Consider the following 22377-nt stretch of genomic DNA (forward strand, 5'->3'; position numbering starts at 1 on the left):
TTGCAACCTGCTGTATGGCCATGTAACTATTTCTCCGAATGTAAGGGAAGTGAGGGCAGCCATTCTGATTTAGTTTGAAGTGCGAGATCTAAGTGAATTGTTGTCCGTCACGTTACCGCTTGTGTTGTTCTAACGTTTGGTGAGTTTCAACGCCAGGTAAGTTGTTAATTGTATACCCTAAAATGACACATTCCCTTAAATTGCATGGTATTTGTTATACTTTAGTTATTTAATGCATTTAAATACGTTAGTTACTACACTCCATAAAAGTTGTTATCCTCAAAAGTGCTCTTGGGCGGAACGGGACAAGGCAGAACGGAATAGTGTCCCGTTGTGCTCCGTCATATTTTGATGCAAGTAGAAAGCAAACCCAGCCTGGATGTTCATGGATGCCAGACTCTCCCAACCAGCTACGTTCGCCGAACAACACAGTTTTCCAGATATCGCCCGAGGCTGTCATTCCAATCCCACTAATCTGTCAATATACTCGGCGGAGTACAAGACGAAAAGGAAAAACCGTCGTATTAACAGATTCTCCTTATAAGAAGGAACTGCACAATGCTGTCACTCATAAACTAGGCCTACAGAAAGGATGAGGGTGCACAAATATAAACAAAGTCAGGACAGAGACGTCAGGTGCAATGCAACTTAAGGCAAAAATATCAAACTGTACAACCAAAAAAACCGAAACAGAGAACATCAAAGTCCTTAAGAAAAATAAAAGGAAGAAGTGATGGAGAAGAGAGAATCAGAGAGAGAGGATGCTGAGTGTCTCTACTGTGGGGACTTCTACTCCGTTTCTAATGAGGGCTGGGTAGCATGCCAGAGTGGGCACACAATTCATGTGCTGGCATAGACAGTGAAGATGAAGAGGAAATACTGATTTGTGACTATTGTCGAAAGGGCTAGTGGTTTGGTGGTTATTAAGCATTGTACATTTTTCAGAATGACATTAAAATATTTTCTTATTTTGAAGAATGACTTTTTAATTATTTAAATTACACATTCCTCAGTCTGAATTGCCTGTTAAACAACATTTTGTCATAGTTTAATACGATTTTCGTAATTCAAATTCAACGTGTATGCAATAATTTAACAAAAAATACCCTTATCCCATTCTGCCCCGTGGGTGGGGCGGAACGGGAAATATGCAAGACTTTCTTCGAAAAATTGTAAAAAATTGTATTGTTTTAAGTGATTTTAAATAAGGTACATTAGGTTACATTACAAGGTGTTTTTTTTATCACTTTAAGAAGTGTTTCCTTGTGTTCCCTTATTTTATAGAAATTCTTAAACTTTAAGTATCCCTTTCCGCCCCGAGTTCCCATGTTAATTGCGTCTTGCCACTAGTGTGCTTTATGCATCACCAGAATCTCTTTGGGTTTCCAGCCAGAATTCATGACAGAGTTTCGTTGTGGAAATTATTAAAAACATCTCGCATTGAAGTACGCACTATATTTCGAACTTCTGCAAAACTTTGCCAGTCTTGGTTATTTTGCGTTCTTTTAAATTTGGCATGCATTTTTCGCTGTTTCTTCAACAGTGATCTGATCCGTTTTGTGTACCATGGGGGATCAGTACCATCATTTATTAATTTATGTGGTATGTATCTCTCAATTGCTGGCGATATTATCTTTTGGAAATCATTCCACAACTTTTCTACACTTACATGATCAAATCGGGAGGAGTGCAGACTGTCTCTTAAAAAGGCGTTAAGAGCATTTTTATCAATTTTTAAAAAAGATATACTTTGCGTTTCTTTTTGATGGTTGTAGGAGTTATGGTATTCAGACTAGCAACTACTGCCTTGTGGTAGCTAATCCTTGTATTCGTCACGATACTCACTATTTATCCAGGATTATTTGTTGCTAAGAGGTCAAGTATGGTTTCGCAACCATTTACGCACGAGTTGGCTTGTGAACTAACTGTTCAAAATAATTTTCTGAGAAAGCGTTCAGTACAATTTCGGATGACGTTCTATGTCAGCCACCTGCTTGAACGTATAATTTTTCGAGCAAATCGAGGGTAGATCAAAGTCACCACCGACTATAATTGTATGAGTGGGGTACATATTTGAAATGAGAATCAAGTTTCCTTTGAACTGTCCAGCAACTACATCTTCTGAGTCGGAGGGTCGGTAAAATGACCCAGTTAATAGCTTAGTCCGATTGTCCAGTATAACCTCAACCCATACTATTTCTCAGGATCTATCTATTTCAATTTCACTACAAGTCAACTACTTCTGACAGCAGTAAATACTCCACCACCAATTGTATTTAACCTATCGTATTTGAAAACTGTTAGACTGTTAGAAAAAATTTATGCTGATCTTGTTTCCGGCTTTAGCCTCCTTTCTGTACCTGTGACTATTTGATCTTCAGTGCTTTCTATTAGGGCTGTAGCTGTGGTTCTTTCCCAACACCGCTACGCCAATTTACAACTATAATACCGATCCTTTCTACAACTAACTTATTGTGTTCTACCTGCTCCCTTTTAGACGGACGTCCTTTCTGTGGTTCCCTGAGGCCCATTAACCTAAAAAGCCGCCCAGTCCCTTCCACACAGCCCCCGCTACCCGATAAGCTGCTTCCTGTGTGTAGTGGACTCCTGACCAATTAAGCAAAACCCGGAAACCCACCACCCGATGGCGCAAGTCAAGGAATCTGCAGCCTACACCGTCACAGAACCGCCTGAGCCACTGATTCACAGTCTCCACTCGGCTCTGCATCAAACGACCGCAGTCCATTCTATCGACGATGCTTCAGATCACTATTGGAGAACAAATATTGTACCATGAAATTGACAGAATATCCTTGGCAGTTACATGACGTTGCAGACTAACCATGGGGTCCAAGGAATACCACGGTATGGCTGAATAAATCATCGCCGAACCCTCGCCATGTTTCGCTCTTGGCAGCATGCTGTCTGTATTGTAGGCTTGGGACATGCATATGCCAGACATTAACTCGGGCAGCAATTGCAAACAGTGTAAAACAAGACTCAGACAACCAAATTACTTTCTTCCATTGTTCCACATTTAAGTTTTTATGGCTTCAGTACCACGTTTTCCTGTTAAACCCATTGCGGTCGCTAATACTTGGTTTCGAAATCCCACATCAGCCTACAGTTCTCTGCTTATGAAGATCCCTTCCTGTTGTTTTGGTGCTGACAGTGTACTCGAGTGCGAAATTGAGTTTTGCAGTGATTATTATAGCTGTTGCCCTCTTATTTTTCGTCACAGTCCTCTTCAATTATCACCTGCGGTGGTTACACAACACACACTTTCGTTCGCATTGTGACTCAGAATACGCGTTTCCGCTCTCATTGTATTCGGTATAAATCTTTGATACGGTGCCTCATGAAACACGAGCCACTTCAGCTACTTGGTAACAGAAGCAAATACTATACAATCACCAAGAATCTGGCCATTTATGAATTCACTTACTTCTGACATAACACACTTACAGCTGCACAGAACACTCTTCCGACCACGACTGACACTTGCAACGTATTAAGTGTATTGCACAGGTGACGTTCGTGATCAAATACAACAGCGCACCCAGCAGGTTTGGCTAGCATCAGCATTTATGATTAAGCGTGCTTTGTATTTCTCGCAGTGTTCCCATGTTTTTGTCCAACACCTGCATAACTACATCCATTGTCAAACACCCCGTATATCCACATCGATACTCTGCAAACCACTACGAAATGCATGGCAGAGGGTACATCCAACTGAACTTATTACCGTTTTTTCTCCTTGCATTCACGTACGTGCAGTTAAGCTAATCCAATTCTCTCGATCCCTGAGGGGGCGTTGTAGGATATTCCAAATTTCGCCTACTAAAACTGGTTCCTTACACTTTGTATGTAGATGTCTGCCAGTCCTGTTTCTCCAGAATATCCGTGACACAGTCCTGAAGATCAGACAAACCTGTGATAATAGCTGTGTCTCTCCTCTGTATATGTTCAGTACTCTTGTTCGTCCTATTTGGAAAGGATCACACACACTAGTGCAATATTCTAGGACGAATCGTATGAGTGTTTTGTAAACAGTCTCATTTGAAGACTGAGTACATTCTAGTATTCTACCTATGAAACGAATTCTACTGCTTTGCCTACGGCTGAGCAAATGATATGGAATTATTCAATTTACAGGGTACGTATATATGACGTCTGTTTACATTACTGACCACATTATTATTTGTCCTGCACACTCTACTATATTTAAAAACATTTTCTTTTTTGAGGCTACCGGCTTTTAAAGAGAAGTTCGCCCATGTAGTAGAAGTGGGTTGCGCTGGGAAAATAATTCTAATTTATATTTAAATCTTGCTGCGCTACCTGTCAGACATAGTACGTTATTGTGCAAATGATCAAAAAATTCTTTGCAGCGTATTGAACTCCTTTGTGAGTCACTGAAAGCTTTAATAATGGGTAATAAAGTTCACTTTTTCCTCTAGTGTTGCAGGTGAGTAAATGACTACTCTTCTCAAATTGTTGTGGATTATTTATGACGAATTTGTGACATCGTGGTTAAAAATGCACAGCTCCTTGACGAAGTATGAACATGACGACCGTGTGTGAACATCACCTATTATTACTTATTATTCTTACTGCTCACTTTTGGGCAATCAGTACCTTATTTCTAACTGGTAATGTCCCAAGAAAATGACTACATGAGTCATTATTCAGAGTAAATACACAAAATATGTTAGTATGTTGTTTACAAGACTAGCAATTATACGAAGAACGAAAGTAGCTTAATTTAACCGTTTGAGAAACTGAGCAACACGCTTCTTCCAGTTCAAGTTTTCATCAGTATGTAGACCGAAAAATCTGAAGCATTCTACCCCGTTTTCCGACTCCTGTTCTTGTGCCACGCCTATTGTTGATATTACTCCGTTTATTGTACAGAACTGAATATAGTGTATTTTCCCAAAAATTTAGCGAGAGTCCAATTTCCGAAAATCAGTTAATAACCCTTCGAAAAACATAATTAACAATGTCTTCTGATGCTTTCCCTTTATTGGCATTTCTTAAAACACAAGCAACATCTCCAAAAACGTACAAGTTTTGCGATCAACTTTGATTCCACAAGGAACTGTTGTGCACAGGGACCGTACACTACAAGGAAGGAGAGAAACACAGCATTCAGTCGCATTTCCATAACTTTTCTTACTCTTGCATATGCGAAGAGCCGGCCGCGGTGGCCGAGTGGTTCTAGGCTCGTCAATCCGGAACCCCCCCCCCCCCCCTCAATGCTACGGTCCCAGGTTCGAATCCTGCCTCAGGCAGGCATGGATGTGTGTGATGTCATTAGGTTAGTTAGGTTTACGTAGTTCTACGTTCTAGGGGACTGACGACCTCAAATATTAAGTCCCATAGTGCCCAGAGCCATTTGAACCATATGTGAAGACGGCTACTTAGAGCCGAAATCTAGATATGCAACACTAGTAAAACTAACGGGTCGCGAATGATTGCCGTGTGTCTCTTCTTCCTTAAATTCTGCGATCATTCCGTTTCATTCCTTCAAAACCTGTTACATCCAAGTATTTGCATGCGTTGACAGATTCGAATTAAGACTCGTTGATATTTCAGTTATAAAATACTACATTGTTTTCTTTTTGCAAAGTGCATAATTTTGTATTCTTGGCACTTGAAGAAAGTGACCAGGTGTAGCATCACTCTGAAATTCTATCAAGATTAGACTAAATATCTGTGGACCGTATTTCAGGCAGCTCTTATTGTAAATAACTACAGCATCTACAAAAAATCTGAGGTTACCGTTAATATTTTCTGGATTGTCATTAAAATTCAACAGCAAGGGCCCCAACACACCTACCTGGGGAACATGGTGTCCCAGGAGGAATGGTCAATATTAAGGGACATCACAGGAACGATCATTTGAAGCAAAAAACTTCATACAGGCATATGCCCTATTCCGAATGATTTTCGAGACAGAACACATTTAATGCACATCGTTATTTATTTTCTGTATTCTTCAATAAATTGCCAGCTTCACTCATGTACAACAGTTAGTACCTATAACATTTTTAGTATCAGCTCAAAAATATGTTTTTTAGCACATACATCTCAAAGTATTATCGTACACGTAACATCGCAGCTGATCTACGGTGTACAATCAGTGTTCGAGTATCCCAGCGCCAACTTCAATGCATTTGTTCACTCTTGGAGAAGATGCGTTGCCTGTCACTGCCTCAGCATGTTCCCAAATAAGGGTAGCAGTGTCCATGATGCGACCATGCGGTTCATCTCTCGTACTTATCTTTCGCTTGTACATCAAACACTTCACCAAAACTCAAAGTCAAAAATCTAATGACGTAATACCTGGCGATCATAGTGGCCAGTTAATTGGACTACTGCGACCAAACCAGCGACTAGCGAAGTGCGGCTGAAAAGTTTTCTCATACGTCTGGTAAAATGTAGAGGGTCTCCATAATGCTGGAAGTACATTGCAGTCCGTGTGTGTAAGAGAATGCTGTCAAGCTTTCAACATGCAAACCATTCTGTCCTGTTATTTGCTCTTCTAAAATGAGTGAACCTATCAGCATGTTGCCCAAAGAGTCACACCAAACAGTGATCGTAAAAAGAACTTGTAAATTGGTTTCCGCTGTTGCATGCAGATTTTCCTGCGGCCATCGATAATTATTGAGTGTGTTGTTGATTACATCCGATATAAACGTGTCTACATGAGCAAGAAGTATTAATGGAAGCAAATGACGATTGTCATGTAATCAGTGACAAAATTTTATTACGATGGTATTGTTGTTATTATGAAGATTGTGAAAAGGAAGTGTGGAAAATGAGTAAAACTAAGCAGTGAGGGCGAGGCCACAGGCACTTGCGACAGCGGCGCTTCCCAGGGGAGTGACACGCCAGAAGGCGACTTGGCTGCTCTTTGCTCTGCGGTTGTGGAGGCGGTTTTGCGTTGGTCTGAACCCATAACCCTCAGACAGGCGATCGACGGGGGCTGACGATGTGACGTCGAGTCCCTTCCTGGGTCTCATCATTTGCGGCAGCACACAGGATCAGCAAGCCAGCAGGGCTATGACGCCAAGTCTCACAAAGGACCGAGTGTGGCGGCAGACACAGCCTGGTCTCGAACCACAGGCTGCTGCTGGCGCTGCCCAGCCGTCTGATCGGCCAGGGTGCTCCAGCATTGTAGTGCGGCTACTCAGCAATTACCAAGGCCCTGACTCGAATAACATCCTTTCCTCAAATTCAGCCTCATTTATACTCCATTACTGCCCATTTGTACCTCTAGAACCTGGTGTCTAGTCACACTGCCCATAACAGAGAGACCTGTTTCAGTGTAGTGGCAACGCCCCTATTGCTACATCATTATGAATTACCTAGAAGAAAACTGTCTATTGACACACAGTCAACATGGGTTTGGAAAGGATCGTTCCTGTGAAACACAACTAGCTCTTTATTCACATGAAGTGCTTAGTGCTATTGATAAGGGATTTCAGATAGATTCCATATTTCTGGATTTCTGGAAAGTTTTATACACTGTACCGCACAAGCGGCTTGTAGTGAGATTACGTGCTTATGGAATATCGTCTCAGTTATGTGACTGGATTTGTGATTTCCTGTCAGAGAGGTCACAGTTTGTGGTAATTGGCGGAAAGGCATCGAGTAAAACAGATGTGATTTCTCCCGTTCCTCAATGTAGTGTTACAGGGCCTTTGCTGTTCCTTATCTATATAAACGATTTGGGAGACAACCTGGGCAGCCGTCTTAAGTTGTTTGCAGATGACGCTGTCGTTTATCGACTAATAAAGTCATCATAAGATCAAAACAAATTGCAAAACTATTTAGAAAAAATATCTGAATTGTGCGAAAATTGGCGGTTGACCCCAAATAACGAAAAGTGTGAGGTCATCCACATGAGTGCTAAAAGGAATTGGGTTACACCATAATTCTGTCTAATCTAAAAGCCATATTCAACTAAAAGCCTAGGTATTACAATTACGAACAACTTAAACTGGAAGGAACACTTAGAAAATGTTGTGGGGATGGCTACCCAAAGACTACGTTTTATTGGAAGGACACTTCGAAAATGTAACAGAACTACTAAGGAGACTGCCTACACTACGCCTATCCGTCGTCTTTTAAAATACTGCTGCACAGTGTGGGATCCTTACCAGATAGGACTGACGGAGTACATCGAAAAATTTCAAAGAAGGGCAGCACGTTTTGTATTATCGCAACATTTGGGAGAGAGTGTCACAGAAATGATACAGAATTTTGGCTGGACAAAATCAAAAGACAGGCGTTTTTCGTAGCGACGGAATCTTCTCATGAAATTCCAATCAACAACTTTCCCCACCGAATGCGAAAATATTTTGTTGACACCGATCTACATAGGTAGAAACGATCACCTCGGTAAAATAAGGGAAATCAGAGCTCGTACGGAAAGATGTAGGTGTTTGTTCTTTACACACGCTACACGAGATTGGAATAATAGAGTTGTGAAGGTGGTTCGATTAGCCCTCTGCCAGGCACTTCAATGTTATTTGCAGAGTATCCTTGTAGATGTAGATATAGATGTAGATGCCGATTCTTTGCTGCGTGGGACAGTTTATCATTGTGCTAAGCTATTCTTGCTTCACAACTCACTTACACATCTATTATTCAGAATGTTGTTTGGTTGTGAGATGATCGTGTTACGCCACACGTACGAACAGAAACGTCTACCAGAACGTTTCAGAATTCGACAGTGGCAGCATCGTGAACATTCGAAACAGTGGTTTATCGTTCCACGATAACACTACTTGCGTTGGTTGGCACCCCACGATTGTCACGTGATATGGAATTAATGCTTTTAGTAGATTCCTATTCAGCGACATGACGGATCGCAACAATCACATATGTCTGGAGCCCGTGGGACATGCATATTCATTCAGCTGTGCAAGATCACAAAATAAAGTTACATGCCAAGAACCAGGAAATAGGTTTGCTTACTACACGACAAGTATCCACGCGGAGAGTGAGGTGACGTCTCGAGCACTACGGACTATCAGTGCAGAAACCATTGCTGTTGCAACCATTGACACTGCAGCAGAGGGAGGTGTGGTGACAACCTTGGACACAGGAGTGGCGTCATGACACGCTTTCTGCGTATATCATCATGGTTTTTCAGCTTTCCAATCATTGTCATACATGCTCCAATACATGGCATCATGCTATTCAGGCCAATGCGTACAGGAAATGTCTACTTCCGGTTCTCACAGCCGGTAACTTGGTCAGCAGCCGTTACATTTAAGACTCCTTAGGCCCAAAGATGTATCCTTATATTTGAGGTCTCCAAAACGTTATGTTTCAGCAACATGCTGCAAGACCGCATGTAACTACACTGTGCAAACCAATCTCTATACAGAGGGTGTACAACTGTAGTCCTGGCCAAAACGTTCTCCAGATCTCTCACCCATTGAATACATTTCGTCACGGGTTGCCAAGAGACTAGGCTTCTTGCACTTGACACTACTATTGGCATGTAACTGAAACAGCATAGCGTGCTGCACCAATACCTCTCATACAAGCTCAGTGCAACTCAATGCTCAGACAAATTGGAGCCATCGTTGCTGCCAGAACTGACCACCTAACAAAAGCCTGAATGATCACCTTTTGCAGTGTGAGATGTGCAGAAGGAGTCAGTGAGGTTCTAGGGGCACAGAGAGGGATGTGGAGTCATGCCGACTCCATGGCCATTGCCAGCTGAGCTAAGTTTCGCGGTTGAGGCTCCCTGGTGGGATCGAGTTAGTCTCACAGATTCTCAACTAGGTTCAATAAAGGGAGGTTTGTAGCCAGGGGAGAACAGTATACTCGAAACATGCACATACACTTCAAGCTATTTGACATGATGCTTTGTCCTGCCGGTAGGTGGCATCATTTCAAGAAAAACAAAATTCATGTAAGGGACATATGGAATTAAGTACTTTGTTGAAATATTCTGCCTCCAGAATGATGACATTATCCAGATAATTCCATTAAAACATTGCCCAAATCATAACGCTCCCTCCTGGTTGGAGAGTGTTTCCTTTCAGACATTCCTATGGAACATAATACGCGATTCATCTGAAAAGGACAGCTGTCGAGACACTCAGTGGCCGCCAGTTGAGGTATTGGCGTGCAAAGTACAGCCTTTGTCGCCGATGAATAGCAGTCAGCATGGGTGCATGAACCAGAGACCTGCTCCAGGGCTCATACACAGCGAAGTTCGCTGAGAGATCGTAGAGGAGACACTGTTGATACCTCCTTGGGTCATCTAGGTGGTCAATTGCTTAACAGTTGCACGTCTATTCCCACATACACATCTCCGCAGCCGTCGTTCACCTCTGTTATCTATGGCCCGAGGTGCACCACCGTTGCCTCAATGCAGGTTTTGAGTGCACGGTATACTGCAACCACAGTGGCACATGAACAGTTTACAAAAATAGCCATTTCGGAAATACTTCCACCATTGGTCCGAAAGTCAATGATCATGTCCTTTTGGTCATAATATAAATCACTCCATTTCCGCATTACGATAACGACTGCATTGTTTTCCGCATCCCCCCGACACTGCTGGTGGTGTCACCTGTCACCTCAAATCTTTGAGTGGTTAGTGCATGTTGACATCGAACGTAGTCAGTGGCCAAATTAATGTTACTGGACTGAGCAAAATTTTGGAACCTATATGCTTCCAAATCACCTACAGATTTATCCGCGTATTCTCTCTACTACACTTTATAAGCACTATGAGTAAAATGTCATTATTTTCTATCCTTCCAGGTGAGCAGTTTCAATGACGAGTAATGTATTTTCGATCGTTCTTACACTGAGCTACAAGGGTGTCATCAACTATTACCACTGGCGTATTCTGATTTCTATTCCAAAACGATGTTTGCATACATCTCCACAGCTGTCAGGTGTTGCAAGTATGAAGCAAGTAATGGTTTCCCATGAATTAGCATTTCAGCACGTAACGTGTCATCTAGCACTGCAGCTATTTCCTCGCTAGTGGAAGTGGAGCGTTCTGGTTTTGCAAAGATATAAATTATACAACGAAAACTAACTTTCGATGAGAGAAGAGCAGTAGGAAGAAAGAAGGGAAGTTCAATAGTCCATCATTCTGTTTTGCACAGCGTGGTCAACAAAGATATTAACTAAACAACGAAACTATCCTTGTACAACGAAGACGATGGAGACAAAACGGAACGTTGGGGCTCAAATCCTCAACGACGACGGTATGATTATCTACCGAATACTTCCTCAGTTGGAGAAGGATGGGGAAGAAATTCGTGTGCGTCTCAAGGTCGGGACACACATGTCAGGACCGTGTCCGTGCCGAGACACGTCCGAGTATCGGCCGTCACCCGGACTACGAAATACAACATTAAAACAAATGCAGCGGGCCCCACTTGACCGGGCCGTGCACGGGGAACGTCAACGGGCCGGGGCCGGGCCGGGCGGGATTCGCCGTGTTTAAATTTTCACGTGACGGACACGGCCTGACGGTGGGGTTGTCTTGTGAGCTGTGCAACTGCGCAAAACTGTTCTGTGTACAAAACATGGATGTGCAACGACTAATAGAGGAAGTTCGTAAGTTTCCTGTTCTTTACGACCAGGGAAGTGAAAATTACAGGAATATCGAGTACAAAGACAGAGTTTGGAAGACAATTGCAACAGATCTACAAGCCAAAGGTAAGATAAAAACTATACAAGTTTTAATACCCGAAAGATATTTATTTACTTTTTATTTTACAAACAGATGTTTGGTTTATGTCTTCGTTATATCGCCAAGGCGACATGTTCTTGCCATTCCACAGTCGCTTGTGGAGAGTTCAGGAATTTTTTGAGTTGTTCTCGTACAGGAAATGCAGCATCTGTTGATCTCCCACGAATTCGAGGTAGGTTTCGAAGATTTGATGAACTTCCGGATCCCTCAGCAGTTTCCGTTTGATCCATTCTCTGTTTGGGCACCCTATAACCTTCCATTTTTCGAATGAAGTTGTACAGTACACACGCAGCCGTCACAATCATTGTAAGGTTATTAGGGTCTCCCTGAAGGATTCTTCTAAATATTCGAAATTTCTGTTGCAATATACCGAATGCATTTTCGGATATTCTTCTTGCCCGACTCAAACGATAATTAAATATAGCCTTGTCATTTGTTGAGTTCCTGCCAGGATATGGTCACATCAAGTATGTTTTGAGAGGGAAAGCTTCATCGCCTACAATTACCATTGGAAGTTCAACATCAGTTCCGGGTAAAGTTTTACTCTTTGGGACGCTAAGCGTATTGTTTTCCAATGACTTTCCAAGATTTGAATTTACTAGAATGCCTCCATCAGAGTTTTTTCCGTACGCTCCCACGTCTATTGCAATAAAACTCCTCAGCTATAGCATTCCATTTTTCTTCATTTGGCACAGGCATCACCTCTTCTAACAATAAATCGATAACTGTTCTAGAGGTGTCATGGACGATAGCTGCAACTGTGGATTTTCCCAACCTGTAGCTGAAAGAAATAGTTTTAAGGGAATCTCCTGTAGCAAGGAACCTGAAAAAATTGAATGTATAAGATGAGAAATACTGTATAATCTATAAAATATTTGCAGCATTTTAAACATTGTCATATAAATACGCGATTTAAAATATTTTTGCTACAGGTGGAATAGAGGAATGCAAAAAAAATGGGCATCTGTTCGTGACCAACTAAGGAAGACCTTGCAGAAAAGAAAAACTGTTTCAGGACAAGCTGCTGTTCATCAACATAAATACAAGTATGAAGATCTCTTAACGTTCCTGCTACCTTACATGGTAGAACGAGAAACAGTTTCCAATGTTCCTTACACGCAAGACAATAATGAGCATAAACAAGAATCAAATACAGATTCCCAAGAGGAGCAGTCGATTGTTGAAAACGAAAAAGTGTCTACACAAGAAGACATTGCAGATGAAGAATGGATCATTAAAACCCAGGATAGTGAAACAGAGAATTTGATAGAGCGCACTCGGCATTCCCAGACGCCCTCAGCTCATTCGTCCATCACTTCAAAGAAGAACACGTTTATGAAACCACCACTGAAACGAAAATTTCAGCGTGAGGTTAAACCACAAGAATCTGCATCAAGCCAGCTCATGGCTTACATTTTGGCAGAAAAAAAGCTGAAAAACAGAGAGATATACAAAACCCAGTTGATGCTTTTTTGGCTGGTATAGCACCAGCCCTAAAATCATTGCATCCACTACTGTTTCATCAAGCTAAAAGTAGGATTTTTTCAATTGTACAAGACTTTGAACTGAAGCAACTCATGAATGACGTATCAGTCCATCAATTCACTCCATCATCCTCCAATTCCTCAGCAAAATCTGTTTCAACACCATATCCTTCACCTGTGGGAAACGAGTCAACAGGACCTACACAGCAGCTTTTGGACCTGCAAAGGGATTCGCACAATTCGTATATAAATAACCAAAGCCATCATCCTCCAAGTTCCCCTGCATCCTCATCAGCTTCAGAAACTAATTCACTGAATAGTCCTCATTTGTTTTTCTTAGGGTAGTAGAAATTTAACTGTATTATTTACTAACTTATGTATTTATCTTTCAATTACTAAAGTAATAAAATAAAAATGCTGTCCTTAAAACTTCTTATTTATTTGTGTTCTGTGTACTTTTCTTTAACCTACCGTAAAAAAACAGCCAGTCGTTCTTTGGGTGAAACTGATACTCTCCAGAACGTGTCATTTTTTCTCAGCCTTGGTTCTAGTTTCTTTAAAAGTTCACAGAAGGTGTACTGCGTCATCCTAAAATATTCATAAAACTTAGTCTCATCATCTACGAGGTGAGAAAATAGTGTTCGAAACTCTCCCTGTACTGGTCTTGTTTTCCAGGCACTGTGGATCCATAATTTTCTTCTTCTTGATTGCCTTCGTTCGTTTTCCTCTTCGTCTAAAGCAAGTGCTATAAGTCCTAATTCACTATTACGAAAATTAGTGAATATGTTTTACAGCTTTCACAAACAGAAACACAGCTCACCGCGTCCGAGTCACTACAAGGAACAACAGAGACACGGACGTGCCCCGGTCATGTGTGGCCCCTGCAGGAACGGACCGGAGTACGGCCGTCACTCGTCCGACGCTCGGCCCTGACACGGCCCGGACGTGTGTGTCCCGACCTTCATTCAAAGAATCGACCTGGAAATTGCTTGAATCGATTCAAGTGAACCATAGACAACCTTACCCTGAATGGCCAGATCATTTACTCGAAATCTATTTCTACTGGAAGCAAATCTACTATCTTAGCAGAAATAAATTATTATTCATTTAACGCATCAGACTGAAGAGGTCAAATCTATATTGGCGCTTTGCACACCTATTATCAACAATTATAACTGTTACAACATTTTAAGATACTCAGGGAAACTAGCAGTGAAGTAATTACACAGGCCAAGAACAAACTGTTTTTTTTTTTTATATCTAGGATTTTAGAATTGACTTTAGCCACAGTTGGGGCATTGAATCAAAAAGTGAAATTAGTCTTCCTCTATCCGCTCTTATTTTTTTGATCATTGTTGTTTAACATGCACTTCTACATCAAATGTGCATTTTTAACTCTGGTTTGTGAACTTCTAAATCACATGTATGAGGATTGGTTCCTGTAGGTTTGCCCTATTGCTGGTCTGCTTTCTAATTAGTTCCAGGAATATCCACCAGATGGAGTTGCAGGTTACTGTGTGAACTAGGCCATACAGGGCTGAGAGAGAATGACGTCGCTTGATAGTTCAAATAGGAAACATCTCTGTTGTGGTTTTTCGCACTTGTGTTGTTGAACAGAAATAATATAAGTTAAAGTAGAAGAAGCTGCGTAAATCACGTTGATGATTTTTGCTTCATATGCAGAGAATAAACGCTAAATAGGAAACCGAAAACCTATTATTGTCTTTGTAAAGACTTTTGCAATAACTCTGTAACTCATAGAACTTTTACGATTGTGGACTACCGGGAAACGATAACTTCTGAAACAAAAGGCACTCCGATACCTCTTGGTTGTGAAGACTGGTGTGGTCCCTCTGATACTAATGATGATGACAGTGATGATGCGGTTATGGCATTAATTCGTCAAAGTTTAAACTGGGATGAGTTAATAATTTACCAGATATCTCAAGCGAAACAAACGATGAAGTAATTACACAGGCTAAGGACAAACAGTTTTTTTTATATCTGGTTTTTAGAGTTGATTTTAGCTACAGTTGGGGCGTTGAATCAAAAAGTGAACCAGTCTTCCTCTATCCGCTCTTATTTTTTTGATCATTGTTGTTTAACATGCACTTCTACATGAAATGTGCATTTGTAACTCTGGTTTTTGCGCTTCTAAATCACATGTATGAGGACTGGTTCCTGTAGGTTTGCCCTACTGCCAGTCTGCTTTCTAATTAGTTCCAGGAATATCCACCAGATGGAGTTGGAGGTTACTGTGTGAGCTCTGGCCGTACAGGGCTGATCAAGGAAGATGTTAAATGACAGTTCTGTTAGGAAACGCCTATGTAGTAGGTTTTTGCACTTGTGTTGTTGGACAGAAATAATATAAGTTAAAGTAGAAGAAGTTGCGTAAATCACCTTTATGGTTTTTGCTTCATATTCAGAGAATAAACGCTGAAAGGAAACGGAATTACTACTATTGACTTTGTAAAGACTTTTGCAACAAATCTGTAAAACTTGTAGAGAACATTTACGATTGTGGACTACCGGGAAACGAAAACGTCTGAAACAAAAGCCACTCCTATAGCTGTTGTTTGTGAGGACTGGTGTTGTCCCACTGATAGTAATGATGATGACAGTGATTATGAGGTTATGGCATTAAATCCTCAGGGATTAAACTCGGATGAGTTATTAACTCACCAGATATCTCAAGGGAAACTAGCAATGAATACATTACACAGGCGAAGGACAAACTGCTTTCCTTTGTATCTAGGATTTTAGAATTGATTTTAGCCACGGTTGGGGCGTTGAATCAAAAAGTGAAATCAGTCTTCCTCTATCCGCTCTTATTTTTTGATCAGTGTTATTTAACATGCACTTCTACATGAAATTTGCATTTGTAACTCCGGTTTGTGCACTTCTAAATTACATGTACGAGGATTGGTTCCTGTAGGTTTGCCCTATTGCCGGGCTGCTTTCTAATTAGGTCCAGGAATATCCACCAGATGGAGTTGGAGGTTACTGTATGAGCTCTGGCCGTACAGGGCTGACCGAGGAAAATGTCACATGACACTTCTGTTAGGAAACATCTATGTTGTGGTTTTTTGCACTTGTGTTGCTGAACAGAAATAATATAAGTTAAAGTAGAAGAAGTTGCGTAAATCACCTTGATGGTTTTTGCTACATATGCAGAGAATAACCGCTGAAAGGAATCTGAATGCCTATTATTGACTTTATAAAGACTTTTGCAATAAATCTGTAAAACATGTACAGAACATCTACGATTGTGGACTACCAGGAAACAAAAACGTCTGAAACAAAAGCCACTCCGATACCTGTTGTTTGTGAGGACTGGTGTTGTCCCTCTGATACTAATGATGATGACAGTGATTAAGCATGTATGGCGTTAATTCCTAAAGGTTTGAAGCGGGATTTGTTAATAACTCACCAGATATCTCAAGTTGTCAAAAGAAGCTTCTGAATTACTGGCTTCCAACAAAAATGTACTGGATCAAGGAACCAAGGTTATCTTTTACTATACAACAGAAAAAGTCTGCTGCCCTTCTTGCTATTGAAATGGTCCATCTGAGGCAAAATATCCCTAATTAGCAATTCCAATTGTAATAAATCTCTACTGTAATTACGTAATAGTTTTAGTTCAATGGAACGTCATGAGAATAAGACTCTTTCAAGACGTGATTAAACAAGTTGTAGAATAAAGGTAAATACACATCTTGTTTCAATGAGAAGCGGCAGTATTCGCGTAATTTGGGTATGAATAGGTCCTCAGATTGTTTACTAGCAAGTGAAGATACAATTTCTTTACAATTCTTCTTCATTTACTTCACAATTAGTTTGTCCCTCATAGTAAAATACAATACACAGTTTTTTCTTAGTGTCAACATTTTCCATAGTCGAGAAGACAACTAAAAGGTAGTCTCATCATCAAAACCTCTTTTTACACAGGAGCAGCTCATTTTCACATGACTGCTGATAACAAAAATATTACACACGATGTGTCACATACAAAAGCTAATAGTCAACTCAGCTGACTACTATGTCCAATCTGATTTGGGATGCATACAGTTCCATATAACACAAAATTGTTGTCCAAAATGTTCTAGAATTTCCTTTGTCAAAATAAATATTTTAATGTCATCTGGTTTTACAAACAGTGGCGATTGATGCAAAAATAATACCTTTTTATGGTTAAAAAAATGCTATTTAGAAATGAAATTTCATATAGTGTTGAATTAAAATTTAGAAATTCCAAAATACACCACGTCCCAAGATTTGTTTACATATTGCAGGATTAAATTATTATGTCAATCGGAAATTTTCCGGTAAAGTTAGTTACGGTTTTTGAATACACTGAAGATTATTGTCTGATAAACAGTCAATTACGTTTTTCTACAGCTCATATGACATTTGGAAGTTTGTTGCGTACATGTCATATACAAGAAAAACTGTATATATGAAATGAAATCCAATAAAAACCTTTAAGGTTAACAATACTTTTTAAAAATAGACTTCTGTAAAGACAAATCAGCAAGATGACCAGTTCTCATAATTTTATGTCTTCACAGTTTAACTCACACTAAAGAGGTAAATTTGGAAAAGAACAGGCTACTTTTCGTAAATACTTCAAAGTATCACGTACCTATATAAGAGTCGTAAATACCATACTTTACGATCTAAATCGGAATAAATGTTAGACAAATGAATGTTGTATCGTATCTTTTGGTTTTGCCTAGGCTGGTGTCGTAACGACTTGTTGTTCCAGGAAGCCCTTCATTTTTCTTTTTTATACTCTCAAGTAGACAATCTCGCGTTTTGCACGAAATTAGTGGACTCCTGAGGAAATGGGTCTTCCTTTATGTTTTCTAGTTGACTTTCTCGTTTCTGTGCACAGCTCAAGGCAAATTTGAAATTTGTGCTAATACACAATGGTAACAAATTTAGTTCAATATCACCTGCTCCCTCAAGGGAAGTGAAAGAAGAACATAAAAACCTAGTTATGATCTTTGAGAAGATTACGTCTCATACATGAATGGATGGTTTGTCTAGACTTACGAATGGTAAACTTTCTCCTTGGTTAGCAAAGTGCTTCTTGTGACTCTGGAATAGCAGAGAAAAAACACATCCCAGTTGGGCCTTTTGAGGCAGTATGTGAAGGTTTTTGATAAGAACGGATCACGCTTTCCATATACAGGGAAAAATGTCTGAGCTGAAAGCGGAAAAATTAAAGCAGAAATATTTGACGATCCACAAATGCCAATGCAAAGGCCCTCGTGACAAAATAAAACGTTATAAACTACACAGAGGGCATCCACCGCATTCACCAAACTTCATCACTAAAACCCAGCGAGGTGACGAAGTGGGAGGACACCGAAGTCACAGTTAGGAGCCCAGTGGTTTGTATCTCAATCAGGCCATCCACATTTAAGTTTCCTGCAGTCTTCCAAGCATAAGCTTAGACTGGAGAATGATGAGAAGGAAACCTAAATGTAAATGCCCTGACTGAGATTCGAACCACTTTCCTCCTGACTGTGAGTCCTGAGTCTTCCCACTTCGCCACCTCGCTGGGTTTGAGCTTTCGTCTACGGAGAGGAGTTTTCTCCTACACAGAAATATGGAAGTGATTGCGCTTGCGCGCGTGTGTGTTCGTGTGCGAACGCGCGCGCGCGCGCGTGTGTGTGTGTGTGTGTGTGTGTGTGTGTGTGTCTGTGTGTGCTCGGCGCAAGGCGGGCTGGTGTGACGGTAGCGGACTACGCGAATTCGTACCTCCAGGAATGTTAGGACGCTTTTCGTGTGTCGGATAGCCAGATGCCGGATTTACTACTGTTCCTGTTCCCTTGAACAATGTTATAGCACACAGCCATCTCTGCAGAAGCATAATACAACATGCGGCCTGTAGGACGAACCCCATGAACGAGGAACTTCGTAACTTGGTCATTTCCAACAATAGTCTATAATGACATCTACTGGGCGTGGACACAAATATGGAAAAACCAAAAGTACAACATCTTACCACGCCTGAGGCGGTGTAGGAAAATCCTTGGCATTCTAAACAGGTACTGTGCGGTTTTCAGGGGAATCTTATACCATTGTTCCTGAAAAATATTGGGAACTTCAGGTAGTGATGATGGAAGCGTGTAGTGATCACGTACACTTCATTCCCAATTTGACGATGAAGGCTGCATAATGCTGAGATCTGTCACTGTGGTGGCCATGGGAGATGCAACAACTCAATCTCTTGGTTACAAACCAGTCTTGGACGATGTGAGCTGCGAACAGGAGCAATGTCTTCCTGGAACACAGCATCTATATCTTCATGATTGCTTTGCTATTCACAATAAAGTGCGTGGCAGTGGGTTCAATGAACCACTTTCAAGCTGTCTCTCTAGCATTCCACTCACAAACGGCGCACGGATAAAACGAGCACTTAATTTTTCTGTGCAAGCCCTAATATCTCTTATTTTATCGTGATGATCATTTCTACCTATGTAGGTGGGTGCCAAGAGAATTTCTTCACAATTGAAGGAGAAAACTGGTATTAAAGTTTCATGAGAAGATTCCGTCGCAACGAAGAACGCCTTTGTTTTAATGATTGCCACTCCAATTCACGTATCATGTCTGTGGCACTATCCCACCTACTTGGCGATAACGCAAAACGATCTGCCCTCCTTTGTACTTTTTCGATCTCATTCGCCAGTCCCATCTGATGCGCATCCCGTGCCGCACAGCAATACTCCAGAATAGGGCGGACAAGCGTGGTGTAAGCAGTCTCTTTAGTAGACCTGTCACACATTCTAAGTGTTTTGCCATCGAATCTCAGTCTTTGGTTATCTGTACAAACAACATTATCTATATGATCGTTCCAATTTAGGGTATTTATAATTATAGTCCCTAAGCATTTAGTTGAATTTACAGCCTTCAGATTTGTGTGACTTACCGTGATTCGAAATTTTGCGGTTTTACTTAGTACTCATGTGAATAACTTCACACTTTACTTTATTCAGGGTCTATTGCCACTTTTTGCACCATACAGATACCTTATCTAACTTATTTTGCAGTTCGTTTTGGTCATATGATGACTTTACAAGACGGTAAATAACAGCATCTTCTGCAAGTAATCTAAGACGACTACTGAGATTGTCTCCTTTCTGCTGAAGTTGTTTCCGGCATTAGCCAGCTATTTGATATTCAGTGCTGGCTATTTGGGCTTGGAAATCTGGTTCTTTCCCAACACAGCTACAACAATTAACAAGTATACAGCTAACTGACTGTGTTTTACCTACCCCCTTTTAGACGGACGCCCTTTCTGTGGTTCCTTGAAGCCCACTAAACTAAAAAACCACGCAGTCCCTTCCACTCAATCCCCACTACCTGTGTAGCAGCTTCATGTGTGTAGTGGACTCCTGACCTATTAATCGGAACACGGAAACCCAGCACCTGATGGCGCATGTCAAGAAATCTGCAACCCACACCGTCACAGAACCGCCTGAGCCTCTGATTCAGACCCTCCACTCGGCTGTGCACCAAAGGACCACAGTCCATTCTATCGATGATGCTGCAGGTCACTATTGGAGAACAAATATTGTACCATGTAGTGGATCTGATCAGACAAAACTGACACACAATCCTTGGCAGCAATATGACCTTGTAGAGTAACCATGGTGTCCAAGGAATACCAGGGTATGGCTGACCAAATTAACACCGAACCCTTGCCATGTTTCGCTCTTTGCAGCAAGCAGTCTGTAACATAGGCTTGGAACATGCATATGCCAGACATTAACTCGGGCAGCAATTGGAAACAGTCTAAAACAAGACTCAGCCAACCATAGGACTTTCATCCATTGCTCCATATTTAAGGTTTTATGGCTTCAGCACCACATTTTCGTTTTCCACCCACTGCAGTCACTAATGCTTGGTTTTGAAATTCCACATCGGACTGCAGTTCTCTGCTTATGAAGACCCCTTCCTGGCTTTTGGTGCTGACAGTGTACTCGAGTGCGACATTGAGTTCTGCAGTGATCATTATAGCTGTGGTCCTCTTCCTTTTCGTCACACTCCTCTTCAGTGATCATTTGCGACAGTTACTCAACACACACTTTCGTACTCATTGTGACTAAGAGGGCGCGTTTCTGCTCTCTTTGTATTCGGTATAAATCTTTGATACGGTGCCTCATGAAACACGAACCACTTCATCTACTTGGTAACTGAAGCAAATACCATAAAAACACCAGAAACTTGGCAATATATGAATCCACTTACCTCTGAAATAACACACTTACAGCTGCACAGAACGCTCTTCTGACCACGACTGACACTTGCAACGTATTGAGGGCATTGCACAGGTGTCATTCGTGACCAAATACAACAGCGCACCCAGCAGGTTTGATAGCATCTGCAGTTATGTTCAAGAATGCTTTGTATTTCTCTCAGTGCTTCCAAGTTTTTGTCCAACACCTGTATATCTACATCCATTGTCGAACCCCTGTGTATCTACATACAGACTCTGCAAACCACTATGAAATGTGTGGTAGAGGGTACATCCAACTGAACTAATTAGGGTTACTTCTCCTTCCATTCACGTACGGATTTCATGAAAAATTGCCATTTGTATGCCTTTATAGTCGCTGGAATTAACCTAATCCTGTCCTCTCGATTGCTGTAGCGGAGTTGTAGTATACTCTAAAATTCGTCTACTAAAACTGGTTCCTGACACTTTGTATGTAGATGTCTGCAAGTCTAGTTTCTCCAGAATTTCCGTGACACTGTCCTGAAGATCAGACAAACCTGTGATCGTTGCTGAGTCATTTCTCTGTATACGTTCAGTGCTCTTGTTCGTCCTATTTGGAAAGGATCACACACACCAGTGCAATATTCTAGGAAGGGTCGCATGAGTGTTTTGTAAGCAGTCTCCTTTGAAGACTGAGTACATCCTAGTATTCTACTTATGAAACGAATTCTGCGATCGGCTTTGCCTATGGATGAGCAAATGATATGCAATTATTCAGTTTACAGGGTACGTATATATGACGACTGTTTACATTAATGAACACATGTTTTTGTCCTATTCGCTCAACTACATTTAAAAATATTTTCTTTCTCAGGCTACCGGCTTTTAAAGCGAAGTTCGTCCATGAAGTAGAACTGGGTTGT

At 41.1% G+C, this 22377-nt stretch overlaps 1 protein-coding gene across 1 annotated transcript in view; it reads right to left on the minus strand.

Annotated features, from left to right (window-relative positions):
• Positions 1–13340: 13340 nt before the first annotated feature.
• LOC124722262 (glutaryl-CoA dehydrogenase, mitochondrial-like) overlaps positions 13341–22377 on the minus strand; it is a 214322-nt gene continuing 205285 nt past the window's right edge. The window contains exon 3 of the mRNA XM_047247450.1: positions 13341–13402. Within this exon, the coding sequence (XP_047103406.1) occupies positions 13341–13402 (62 nt within the window). The remainder of the gene's footprint in view (positions 13403–22377) is intronic.

This window comes from Schistocerca piceifrons, chromosome X (genome assembly GCF_021461385.2).
Source record: "Schistocerca piceifrons isolate TAMUIC-IGC-003096 chromosome X, iqSchPice1.1, whole genome shotgun sequence".
NCBI lineage: Eukaryota > Metazoa > Arthropoda > Insecta > Orthoptera > Acrididae > Schistocerca > Schistocerca piceifrons.